The sequence below is a fragment of the Anopheles moucheti genome, chromosome 2 (assembly GCF_943734755.1).
Source record: "Anopheles moucheti chromosome 2, idAnoMoucSN_F20_07, whole genome shotgun sequence".
Taxonomy (NCBI): domain Eukaryota; kingdom Metazoa; phylum Arthropoda; class Insecta; order Diptera; family Culicidae; genus Anopheles; species Anopheles moucheti.
The window spans coordinates 356267-369516 of NC_069140.1; the positions used below are offsets into that span (position 1 = coordinate 356267).

A 13250-nucleotide genomic window follows, 5' to 3' on the forward strand; every position below is an offset into this window, starting at 1 on the left:
CACCGGGAAAGGTTTTTTTTGTTTTGCTTCCTACTTTTGTGGTGTATATTAATTACATAAATTATGCTCACACCAATTTTACTTATCGGCTTCGTTAACCCGCGTCCCCGACGAACGGCAACGATATAAGTGTGCTCTCGTGCGCAAGGAAAAAGGAAACAACTCTGGGTGAAAAACGTATTGGAAGAAGAAAAATAGCCGATTTGACCTGTGATGGTTTGGTTTATTGCTTGTTTGATTGACGTTATTAAAAAAAATCAAACATATCTTCGTTCAATTTCAGCACAAAATGGCTACTTGCTCCTCCAATGCAATGCAACGATCACGTAGCGTTATTTAGCATAAATCAACAACATCAAATGCATTCAAAGTTGTGATGAGAATCGCTCCAAAACATAGGATCAGGATCAGAAGCCCTTCACTATTTGCTATACAAAAGTGTTACGCGGCGCAAAAGAACGGATGCACCATACGTACGTGATCCCAGAATATTGGATCCCATATTATTGGATCGGATCTGAACAACCGTTCCACCTAGAACTTCCCAACACTCTGTTCTAAACCAAAGCAGCCAACCAAACACTAAACTAGGGTGGAAGTGTGCGTGAGATACTCACGATCAATCTGAGCGGGAGCAGTTGCACAATAGTATTCGAACCGAGCAGGTAGCAGTGTGAGCGAGAGTGATACAGTTGCAAAGAATAGTAAGCGTTTTAGCAAAACCCCCACGCTAGTACATGTGTCTCGTATACACCGCTTATCACTTATCGATTTGTTTTTAGCTCTTCATTCGCGTTTTGGTAACATCCAAGTATGCTTTGAAAATTGTCCTGTCAATGTGCATGTGCGTGTGTTCGTGTGTTTGTCAGTGTGTGATTAATTTCTATAGTAATCGTCTTTACCACGTGTGGGTTTTCGTCTCTATGTATACACACCTCTTGGTTGCTTTGTCCTTTCGCTTACCAACACTAACTCTGTTCCGTTCTGTTCTATTCTCACGTTTTCCTCTTTGATATTCACATTTTTAGATTGTTTTCTTACATGTTTCATTTTTGTGTTGTTACTTGTTTATACTACTTCTCGTTTCATCCGATCGCTTCGTATCGCTTATTTCCCAATCACATGCATTGTTTTGCTGGTTTTGTTTCTTCCTTTCTACTTCGTCGTGTGAATGTTTGAGTGGGTATCACACAATTTTGTTTAACTTGTGTGTTAACAATGTGTATCACTTTCACCCTTGCGCACTGAGCGTGTTTTTCGTACCGGATTGCCGGTCAATAATGCCTAACAGAACTGCCTGTCGTTTAATGGTAGTGTAGAAATTAAATATCGCTTTTACGCACGGCACGGCACAACAAAGCACAATGGGTGGCGTTCGGCCAACCGTAGGGAAAACAGGGGACAGGTGCAGAAATCTTTTGCCCAAACTTGGGATGCTGATCCTGATGAATGATGGCAACAGGAACAAGCGAATAGTGGCAACTGTTGGCACTTTGAGCACACTTGAGTTTCTAGTAGTACGCGCACACACACACTGGTGTCGTGATGATTGACAGACGATGAAGGGATGAGCTTAAAGATACCGCACAGTGTGATCCCCTGCACCAGTCCTGTCCATATCCCCTTCCTCTAGTCAAGCGAAATGAGATCGTACATGTTGTATTGCTGTCCAATTGTTTTGAGTCCTGCACTAGGACGATAGTAAGGACAACGATCGGATGCAAACCGCTCAATGTATATCCGCATGCCTGTGTGCACACGCTGTACGTTTGTTTTCCTTCTTTTACGCATTCTTTTTTGTTTTTGGTTACTTCAAATGGCCACGTTTGCGTTGATGAGTTGATGTCAACTTCAACTACTGCACGTCACGATCCAACCGACTCATATTATTCTGTGATCCGATCTATGCTCCATACACCTGGTGCGGTGGGCGTTCGATGTGTGTTTGTGGGTGCTTTTTACATGGGTGGGTGTGAATAGAAGGAGAAGTTTTGTTTTCTCGTGTGGGTATGCCTTAAATGCATAGTTTCAGCCTGAAAGCACAAGCAAAAAAGAGAAAAGCGATTAATTACAGATACCTATATCGCATCATGATCGTAATGATCACGATGAAGATCATGATCGAGTTTGTCATCCGCATACCTTTGCATAAACGCATCCTTTACGGTCCGATCGAGGATGAATCTGTCGATCGTGAAGTGTAGAGCAAGCGCCTGTACACGTACTTTATGTACAATCGAATCGATCTCTCGCTGGCTGAAAGGTGTGTTTTTGTTGGTTGGTGTACAACTATGGCGCACTCATCGGGATAATCGTTTCCGCTCCGCGGTTCGTGCCACCTTACAGATGATGCGGATAGTATTCGGCCGGTGGATAGTGGTAGCCCTGGTGGAAAGCTGGATCGCCCGGTGCTCGGTGCATCATCTGTGCCTGACCGTCCATCATGTAGCTCATCGCATCTGGATAGCCAGCGGATGGGCCCGGGTGCGTATACACTGAAATCGGAGAATATACTGAAGTCAAACCAAAAAGAAAAGAAGAAGAAGAAGAAAAAGAACGAGCGGTTCAGTTAACTTCAACAGTACGACCTGACAAAAGAGAGGACGAAGGACAACAAACGAAACGGGAAGATTGGAGAATCCCAAACAAGACGAGAATACGTCTGTATATATATACTAGCCTAAAGTTTCCTTTTCTAAAGTCCGAGAAGAAAGGATTTATAATGTAATGGTCTTAATCAAATCATCATATACTCCTCGACAAGCTGTTGGGGTAGATTGGATCATAAATTGAAGGACAAAGTGAAGCAGTAGCGTTAGTGACCTGCTATTTTAAATTTGGGTATTTGTATTTTGGCGAAAGCAGGGGATTTTTCAAAGAAAATAACAACTGCAAATATGCACGTTTCTTCTTCTGATGTAAAAAACCGAAAGCAGTAAATCTACCTTCCAAAAAGAAAAACGAAATAAAGCCATGAAGTTACTTCGATATTCGATGATATTAGACTGATTGCAATGGATACTCCATGAGCCAATCTCATTGGGAAAAGGCCTCATTGTCACATTAATTTAAACTTTCGCGAATCTGTGTCTGGGAGATAGATTTTCCATTTCACATTATTAACCTCCCCCAAACCTCGGTTCGTTGGTCCGTTGTAGCTTCATGAATAATGGAAATGCCTGCCGTCGCGGAACGGTAATTAAGGCAGGTTTGGTGAGGCAGGGGTACGTGGAATACCAATCCTCTCTAGGGATTAGTAAGGGACGATTTGGAAAAGGCTTTTGAATGAATGATTGTTTGTTTGGACGGGGACAATTTCGCTCCTGATAACGGCAATCTCCGCGACAATGTTTTATGGTGTAAAATCGGGCGTTACTGTGAAATTTGGAGCTCTGCGAGATACATTGAATGGAACGTGTGTAAGCAATGCTCGTAAATTAAAAGTGCCCGACTGATCCATTGAAGATCATATTATCCTTTTTCTATTATTAGGTGCACTGATAAGGAAGTGATAAATGAAGTTGTGCTCTCGCGTTCATTGATGTATTACAGAAATTGGGAGAATGTGTGTAGATGCTTGTTTAAGATGAATTTCAAAATGAATTCTCTTTTTAAATAGCACATGTTCAACATAAAAAATTGCCTGTATTCACATGAAGAGGTATATCCATTACTAACATACACTCAAAACGTTGCCATCTCCATCGATAAACGCTAGGGGGGTTTGCTTGTGTTACAAATAAATGTAGAATGTTCTTGCGATTGTCTTGTGACAATCTTTGGGGCTTCAGGGCGGGCAAATGTTAGGGCTTTTGGCGGAGATAAAATTGTGATACTTTCCGCAAATACAAACGTAAATACAATACACATTAACAACCATTAGCTACGGTACGGCGGATAAGGACAAAACCAAGGCAGGCGGGCAGGCAGCCGTTTGCCAGTGTAGTATGCGAAAGATACGGCTACGGAAGCACGAAGGCCTCCGGGTTCACTCTGATACTAACCTGCACGGTTGGACTGATCTATCATGGGTTGCACTATTCTGCGCCTCGCGTTGATAAACCTGCGGAAGGGAAAGAAAAGCAGAACGTTGAGTCGAACGGCTAGAAACAGAAACAAAACAACGATGAGGACGAGGACGACGTTCTGATAAAGGATAAGACAGACGACGAACCCCGCGACGAACGAAACGGAACGGAATTGTTGTACGCCACGGAACGTATAGCTCGCAATCGGCTGGGTTAGGGGTTGGTTGTAGGTTGGGTTTTCGAGAAAATGGAACAAACACATTAATCAAGTGAAGTGAAATGATTAGAGTTGAACCGAACCAGGGATGAAGGATATCGCGTCGTGTTTTTCCGCCCGGCCAAGGACAACCGCTGACGGGAAAAAGGAGGGGGAACGGGCAGGGGCGATAGAAGGGGAGGTGGTTGGTTATATGCGAGCGCGCGAGGTGATAAAACATTCAAAAGGGAAAACGCTGTGCGACACGCCGTTTCGGTAGGATTGGCTGCCCGAAACCGACTCTTTTCGTCCGTATTCGTCAGATAGTGGGATGAAAAGAGGGTAGCTGGGTGGAATGAAGAGAGCGTGGGTGGAGTGGGCTTTTTTTGCTCCCGAGTGTTCGGGTTCTACGACTTTGGAAAATGAGGAAGTGCTGGGAGAAAAGGTGGACGGGTGCGTTTCATACTGATAAGAATCTGTAATTTCCAACCCAAAAATTTTCCCAAAAAAGAGATTACTTCCTTTCGTTGATGTGGGGGTTGCTGCTGGTGGATGGGAATAACAAAAAAGGAACAAGCGTAAGGCACGAGAAAACAAGGCGTCCGTGTTTTCCGTAAGAATTCCATTCCCGAATTACACATCTTGAATGGGAATGGTTTGGCGTTCCTATCGGTGGCAGATCAGTACCGAAAACGTGCTGCCAGAAACCCGTCGGATCTATCGGGTCGACAAAATGGGCAACGGGTGGAAATTGTCGGCATGGAAGGGATTTTCCCCCTAGCGCAGAAAAACCCACGCGATGGCACCGGGGGATGCGATTCGGATTGGATTGCACAGTTTATTTGATTTATGGAAATTAAACAATAATAAATCACCTCATCTAGTGATTGTGGAAGTTTGGTCTGCATCTACCAAACCCACGACCGGGGGGGTATTTTCTCCCTTTCCGACCCCGATTTGGTTTCTTACTTTAATTTCCCTATTGCTGGATGGCTTACGCTTCTCCTTCCGGCCGTTGATGTTCGCCGGGTAAATGGTGGAGAATGACCAGTACCGGGCGGACGGACGGACGGATACCATGGTACGGAATTCATTTTTGTTTAGATATTTGTTTGTGCAGCGTCGTAAGTTAAACATGAAAATTGCTTTTCATCCGCATCGAAGGGGTGACACACACGTAGGGACGTTCATTCGGGGACAGATTCAGAATTATGGAAAGAGTAAGAAAAAGAAACCAAAAGAAAGGAACAAGAACTTTGGTATGAATTTGAAATGACCCAGTAAGGAAGGAATGTCGGCCGAATATCGTAGGGTCATCTCTCTGCATGTGTGAGTGTGTATGTGTTTTTTTGTATGTGTTCGGTTAGATGGGGAAAATGATTGTTTCCCAATTCGATAGGACAAAGCTTGGGAAAATTTATGCCTTTTCTCCATCGTGTATCCCAACAGGACAGGAAGGAGTAAAGACACAGTAGGACAAACTATTAGAAACTAATATGATGCTGAAAAGGGGTTGTACAAATCTGTGTTTTCTTTTGTATACAGCAAGCTTACGGTTAATATTTGGGATTTAAAAACAACATCGATTTGCGTAGGACAAGATAGTCGTCAAATGTCCTTTAAATCACCGGAAAATTATCTTCCTTTTTATGATATTATTTTTATGAGCATTGAAAACCCCCCGGAAGAAGGCTTTTATCTCTAATCTCTTGGAATGTGCTAAATGTGTTCAAAGGTGTTTCTCGGATCTTTTCTAACCCGGGAAAGTTGAAACCCTTCAAATAGCAACGTAGTAAACGTGTGACACATTTTAGCTGTCATATCCTCCACGCCTGCTTCGGTATTTATTTGTCGCGCAGAAGCAACCAAACATTACTCAGGCGATTTGAAGTTTTGCTTAGGGTGATTGCTCAAATATAGGGGCTTGATTGTACTAATAATCAACAACGCCACACACGTTAGAATACGTTGATGAAGCAAAACTTTGTCCACGCGCTGCGAAATATGCGAGCACAAGATGACATGAAGAGGAATTTAAGAGCAAATCGGTTTGTAAACATCAATTGAACAATTGCACCATTCAAACCCCATCGGGTTTTGTGAAGGCTCCGGGCAAAAGGACCCCGTCTATGATCCATACCACACCGCAGAAGGAATGGAAAGAAAAATTCACTCACATTGCGAAGGTTGGATGCAGGTGAATGCCGCCGTATGTACACATACCTTATCCCTTTGAACTGGCACGAACGCGCGCATGTGTCTACTTTAACGGGTAAACAACAAATTTGCCTATGTTGGCCTTCATCGGGCACTATACGGCTTTTAATTTTCCCTCAATAGAGAACAAACATTTTTGCCCAGGGACGATTTTCACAGCACCACAATCAGCGTCAGAAGCGGCAGCTTTAGTATTTGTAAAGGGGTTTGCAACAGAATGGGCCGAACATACGTGGTGGTTCGCCCACGAGGCCCTTGAGGTTGGATTTCGAACTTCTGTCGAACCGTGTTACTGGGGCGCCCTCCTGCGTGTTGGAGTTCGTATGTAGAAGCACTTACCAGTTATTAACTTGCAATATCGTCAAGCCCGTGTCTTGTGCTAGCTGCTTTTTCTGGTCCTCCGATGGGTAGGGATGCTGCCGGGAAGCAAAGGGAGGGGAGAGAGAAAAGAAAGAAAGACAACAATTAAATCAGTATTTTGTAAGGTGGTGTGTGTTTACACTACAAATGCATAAAGTGCGTGTTTTCAGCAGCAAACCAACAATTCAAGTGCCACTTTTCGACCCTTCCCGATTAAAGGCATGTAGCGAGCATACCCCAGGCACACCCTATGCGTCTTTGAAGGCTGATCTCTTTTGGATTGCTTGTTAATTAAAATCTGAGAGCTCGATTAGGATGCCGGTATTGGCGTTTTGTTGTGGCACGAGGATGGTTTTGTTAGATCGTTTGCTTATTGTTGGTAGCGTGATGTCGTGTTGGGGAATTTTAGAACTACCTATTAGAAGTTTGCAACCAATTCTGGGGTCAAACTAGTTGGAATGAATTTATTGTGTCGATTAATTCTTTTAAAGTAACGTATGAAAGTATCAGTCAGTCGTCATCAGTTATATCAGAAATTTATTTGTATTTTAAGATTGCTAATTTTCTTCACTTTCTCGGCATCTCATGCGTATGTACTCGATCCGCCGTTTGTGATGAATCAATTAATAATATTCAATTGTACAACACTGCGGATCGGCTGTTTGTGCCACGCACATTCGTGCGCACAGTAACGGTGTACAACAGCTTTGTGTCCAGGGTCACACTTATTACAAGGATTTCGCGAAAGCGCCATGGCCGACAAACCTACGTACTTGCACCGTGGCAACCTGACCCGGGTACGGCACAACGGTTACATTAACATGTAGAAACAACAGCTAAAAACAAAACCACAAACAATAAACATGTACACCACATGGGAGGGATGGTACACAAGTTTGTGATTTCATTATTGTGACTTGCCGCGTGTGCATGTGCATCAGCAGATGTAGCCCACGATCACGGGTTCTCCACTCCCGCGCAACTTCCACCCTTCCCACGTCATCCTCGGCGGATAAACCTCGGCTAACGATTCTGGACGGTGCGGCAAAGAAAAGAGTGCAAAGGGTGAAAAATTATCTTATCCTTCCACGTGAATGTCAATACGGACTGACAAATATTTTTAGACATTTATATTTATGTAATGCAAATTATTGCCCATGTATATGCATATAAAATACGAAAAATGCTCTTAAATCAGTCCTTATTCCATGCAGCCCGCGGTTGGATCGCGGATTCTCCCGCAGCACTTCGTGGCGTATGAGAGGGGCAGGACTGGTGCTGCTGCTACTCGTAACCACTCCTTTGCTTACGCGTACACCCGTGGCGGTTCGTGGCTTCGCGTCTTGATCCTTCCGCCGGCACGAGAGTCCGGGGCCGGGAACGCGAATGTTCCAAGGCTCCATCTACGCTCGTTCAGTCGACGGTCATTGATATTCCATGGCGGAATGCATAAGCAAAAAAGGCCTGTACCTGCCTTGCGCTCTTGATGCCCCCAACCCCGCATTGTGCGCATCGTGTTGGTGTCTCTTTGGGGGTTTGTTTTTCTCTCTCTTGAACCGGATCAGTGCGGAGTGCGTCTGAAAGGCCGCTTGTAGGACCGTTTGTATTTTAATCGTACACGGTTCTCGAAGCACCCGTAAAGACCTTCGAGGCCATCCTTCATCCTCGACTGGGCAACCGGGATGGTGTAATGAAAGGTGGGAGAACTGTCCTCCAGAGAGTACCGTATTACTACGACTATTAGTCGATTGGTGATTGTTTTCCGTCGTTTTTTTGCTTGCTTTTGTTTATGTGCCAGGTTCAAGAATGAACCTGCAGCAAAGCGAACGGTGTACTGTGTTGTGTTGCTGGTAGTGCAAGTACGCAAGCAAACCTGCAGCAGCTTCCTTCCATCATCGTCTTCTGGGTTGCGGGTGGCGTTTTGGCGTACATAAGCTGAAGCGCTTCTCGTTTCGGTGCGCGAACAAATCAGCCGTGTCGAGAGTGTGGGTGTGATATGTGGTGGGGAAGCTGGCATAATGCATTTACCATGAGTATGCATCAGCAGCAGAACAATTGCAACAACGCTGCATCATATGCAACACGCGGGCTGAATGGTTTCGAACGCGACGGATCGTGCAAGGTGTAGCGAGTGATCGATCGAATCGTACGATCGATCGTATTTATGTGTGTCATTGTACACAATGGTACGAAAGATGACTTTTGAGCGGGAAAAAAGAACAGAACAAGCTCCATTTCCATTTCCTTACCGATCGGTCAATGCGTGGCAAGGCAGCGTAAAAGATCTACCCTTTTGGAACCGATCATTGGATTAATGTCAAATGTTTCAATTTAATGTAAAGTAGTAAAAATTAGGTCCCAAAGGGGATCGAGAGAAAAAAAAACTAAAAGAGGAAACAAAAAATACATTAAACGGCTCGGCTTCATACGGTTCGCGTTCCCCAGTGAATGTGGAGAGAAAAAAAAAGAATAAAATAAAACAAAACACCGGTTGATCGCCAAATCGATCGATCGTTCCGGCAATGAAAATGCAATAAAACGATCATCTGCCGCGTGCGGAACCGATGGTGCTGTAGGAGGAAGGAGAAGGAGGAAATATAAAAAGCATACTCCATAGATAGTAATGGGTAAAAGCGAGCAAGATAGCTTCGGGTGTAAAAGTAGATTTTTCACGTGAGGGGAGCAGATCACACATTTGTGATGATGTTTATGAGCATAAATGATGATCACGGAAGGATGGGTGATGTGTATGCCGTTTTTCTTTTTGTTTTAAAAATTCCCACACCAAGTCCCCGCTCCCTTCATGACCGTTCGGTAACGATGAACGATCGTGAAAATGTATTTCAACCGGAACTGATAGAAACAATAATAAAAAACGAAGTAAAATTAATAATACACAAAAAAATACGATATCGATCATCGTGCCAGCCGGCTTTATTTGGATGACATCCATCGATGGGTGGCGGTCGGCCGACACCCCAACACTGAAACTCCCTCAGGGATGGATGCACCGGGAGTGGATGAAATTTATTACACTTTTACGACTGTTAAGTTATGAGGCAAATGATTTATTTAACAGTGAGCCACTGGCCACGCGGAAGGGGTAGTTACCGGCGGAACATCGGAACATCGTACAGACGAGGAAAGAGTAACATGCAACAACTAAACAAAAAAAAAAGACAAGACAACATCAGCAACATCACTACTTGGCATACCGACGATTTAATTAGCAAACAGGGTCTATTTTCTTGCCGCTTCTAGCGTGCCACGGCATGTCCGGACATTCGGAACGTAAAACAAAACACCCGTCAAAGTCCTATTACCGAAGCAAAGTGTGAACAAATGCTAGATGATGTGATGTTGGAATAAATTTGCATTATTGCATCGCATATATGCTTTCGGAGTGGCTTGCGGGTCGGTCACAAGCGCTACTGCACACCCCAAGGCAATGTCTTCGTGATGGGTAGTCCGTCGCCCGTCGGTACTATTTGTTCGGGAATAGTGTGTGCGTTTGGTGTTTTTGCTTCTTGATCGGGCCGTCCGGGAAGCTGTTGACATCCGATCATTTCGGTGTGATTTGCGTAACAGAACTGAGGTGAGAGTGTGAGTGACCGGAGGTCAGTTCGATAAAACCCGACATTGCATGGTACTAGAATGCGCTTTCCGGTGTTTTTTGCCCTGTTCCGTAAGAATAATCCATTCAGCATTTTTGTTTTGCTACCGTGTACCAGTGTTTGTCATGAGTCCCTTTTTCCTAACTGCCCAAAGTGTGTGACGCACGTAAAACTTCAACATAACGTGTCGAACGAGCACTCGTATCTGTGCCATGCCCTGTGGCGTAATCTATTCCACCCCTTGATACCGATTGATCGATTGGCTCTTCACGAGAGTGGAGTTCTTTGTTGGATAGAAAACTTTCTTCCATACTTTCCCGCTGCCCTCCGTTCGCCGCTCTGCCGAACGCATTAGCGAATGTTTTCAAGTGTCGATTGCGCGTATCCTTGCAGTGATGCTGCTTTGCACAGGGTTTCTCATTTCGACACAAACACACACGCACGGAGCTGCAACTCTCGTCGTCTCGTACATAATGTAGCCAGCCCATTCCCCTTTTTGTTAGTGGCACAACGAGGGAGATTGTCACGGGTCAATTCCGAGTACATTTATAACTGTCACCGTACGATCGGGACGAAACGCATCAAGGAAATTGAAACGCATCACTTGAGCGATAGGATGCGAACGATTCTATACAAGGGGCGCGTGAGGAACTCCAAATCCGAGCACTTTTTGAGCATTTCTCCAATGCGAGATGTGAAGATTTGTTGGGAAAATTTTGAAGGACTTGCGTTCTATCAAGAAATACAGTACTGCATGTCTACGTGCAGTTGAATGCCGCAAATGAACATCGATATTATTGCTTGAGTTTTACTTGGTATACAGCTACTGTACTATACAAAAAATGTGCGTGGGAAATAAATGTAAATGAGTAACATAATTTTATATGTTTACTAAAACACAAACTACACTAACCATACTAAACTTCAACTTGATAGGAATATCTAAATAATTGAACACTTGTTGTCAAACATCAGTTCAGCTGTGCGTCTTGCGCATCCAAAGCATCTTCAGCAGAAGCCAAACATAAAAATGTAAGTTTTAATTGACTTTGTGCAGTATTGCGTAAGCATTTTTTTGGCTCTTTGATGGGGAAAAATTATATATGGTTCATGAAAGCTAATTTTTCCAACATCCTTTTATTCGTTTTTATAATTCTGTTGGAACATTTATTTCTCCCTCTGTTGTTGAACTGCGTTGCTATTCCCCGTTTCACTGTGTCTTCTTCCTCGTTAAAGTCACATAAAAACCATTTATATAGCTCTAGATAGCTGATCAGAAGTATGTAATCTTAGTGCTTGGGAAGAATGAAATCATTTATATCAGTTAGAGGAAATGTATAAAAAGTGTACATCTGTTTCACGCCTTCTAACAAGTCAATTTCGACGGGGGACAGGAATCGTACTGGGCTGGCGGGTTTTGTGGGAGGTTATACGCCCCTTCTGGTACACCGGGTATCGATTATCCTTTGCAAGCCGGTCGTTATCGAGATGCTTCAATTACGGCCCTAATGGCCATGGAGTACAAAAGCTGCATGACCTCTTGGAGCAATGGGAAGCTGCAGTAAAGTAAAGCCCCAGCAATAGACAACGATCTAGATTGAACCATCCTTAACGGCTTTCCGTGGCGGGAAAAATCTCACCAGCCAAAAGGGAATAGAACACAAGACGCAATGTCGGGACGCAATCGCTGCTAGCCATAGCAGTGCGTCTTAAACTTACCGTTAGGTGCTGGAACAGCCACGCCCGCAGAATGTTCGTGGCCACCTTCGGGAAGATCCCCCGCTTCTTTTGGTTTTTCTTGCCGCTTGTATCGTCATCCTCCTCGCCGGTACCCTCGCCGCTGCCGATGCTGGTATTGCTGGCATCACCTGTAATGTGAGGTAGCAAAAAAAAGCGCAAAGAATTTAAGTAAAACGAATCATTGCTAGTGTGAAACAGAAAAAGTGAGTTTTGCTTCTTGTTTTGTGTTCCGTGCTGTATCCCCGCGGACAGGCGTGCAGGAAAATGTGTGGAAAATCGGCCAGTAAAATGTGTTAAATATGTGTTCACTAGTCGTGCACGACGCTCTCCCACGAAAGTTGTGTGATTTGAAAGTTTTGCAATGGCGGGAGTTTCGGTATTCAAAATGGGAATGGGAACGGGTGGCAGGGTTTGTAGTAAACGGTTTCCTTGGAAAAAAGGAAAATGCTGCAAAAATTCTCTCGAAATGGAAACCATAACCATGCTGCCATGACGGAGATGGTTAGTGCTGGCTGAGTGATATAAAGATTATTAACTAGAGAACTTATGTTTATGGGAGGCCAGCATCGTTGTATCTTGGAAGCTGCTTCTACGCGGTGGGGCAGGCATCGCGACGTGCGATCGGGGAGGACAAAGTGGTGGAACTAAAAGACGTGACGCTTTAATACGCATCAGCATGTAATGGGTGTGAATTTGACAGTCGGCAGGTTAAGGGCTGAGAATAGTTCTATGGGAAGTTAATGCCAAAAAGTCCTCACTCGGACGTCTCACTCCCAAGCGCTATCATTTCAAGCCCAGAAAAGAGCAAGTTGTAATAATAATAAAAATAGTAATATAAAAATATAAGCCTGGAATCCAATAGCGTAGAGAAAAATGGTAAAGTGATTTGAGCATTTACGCACGTTCGTGAAGAAAAGGGCAAGTTGCGGTCCGATATTTCGGGATGTAATTTGTTTAATTTCGTTTCAATTTTCATCCAAAATGCTATACGGTAAAAGCGCACCATCATCATTAGTCAGCTAGGACAACCCACTCGGCCCTCAGCTGCATGATACGGGGTTGTTACAACGAGGGGGTTACAATATTTCTCATATG

General features: G+C 44.1%; 1 protein-coding gene across 1 annotated transcript in view; it reads right to left on the reverse strand.

Moving 5' to 3' along the window:
* Window positions 1–2340: 2340 nt before the first annotated feature.
* LOC128309459 (homeobox protein homothorax) overlaps window positions 2341–13250 on the reverse strand; it is a 169862-nt gene continuing 158952 nt past the window's right edge. Inside the window, exons 12-15 of the mRNA XM_053045859.1 lie at window positions 12135–12283; window positions 6781–6857; window positions 4005–4063; window positions 2341–2495 (exon numbers count right to left, since the gene is read on the reverse strand). Coding sequence (XP_052901819.1) covers window positions 2341–2495; window positions 4005–4063; window positions 6781–6857; window positions 12135–12283 — 440 coding nt within the window. The remainder of the gene's footprint in view (window positions 2496–4004; window positions 4064–6780; window positions 6858–12134; window positions 12284–13250) is intronic.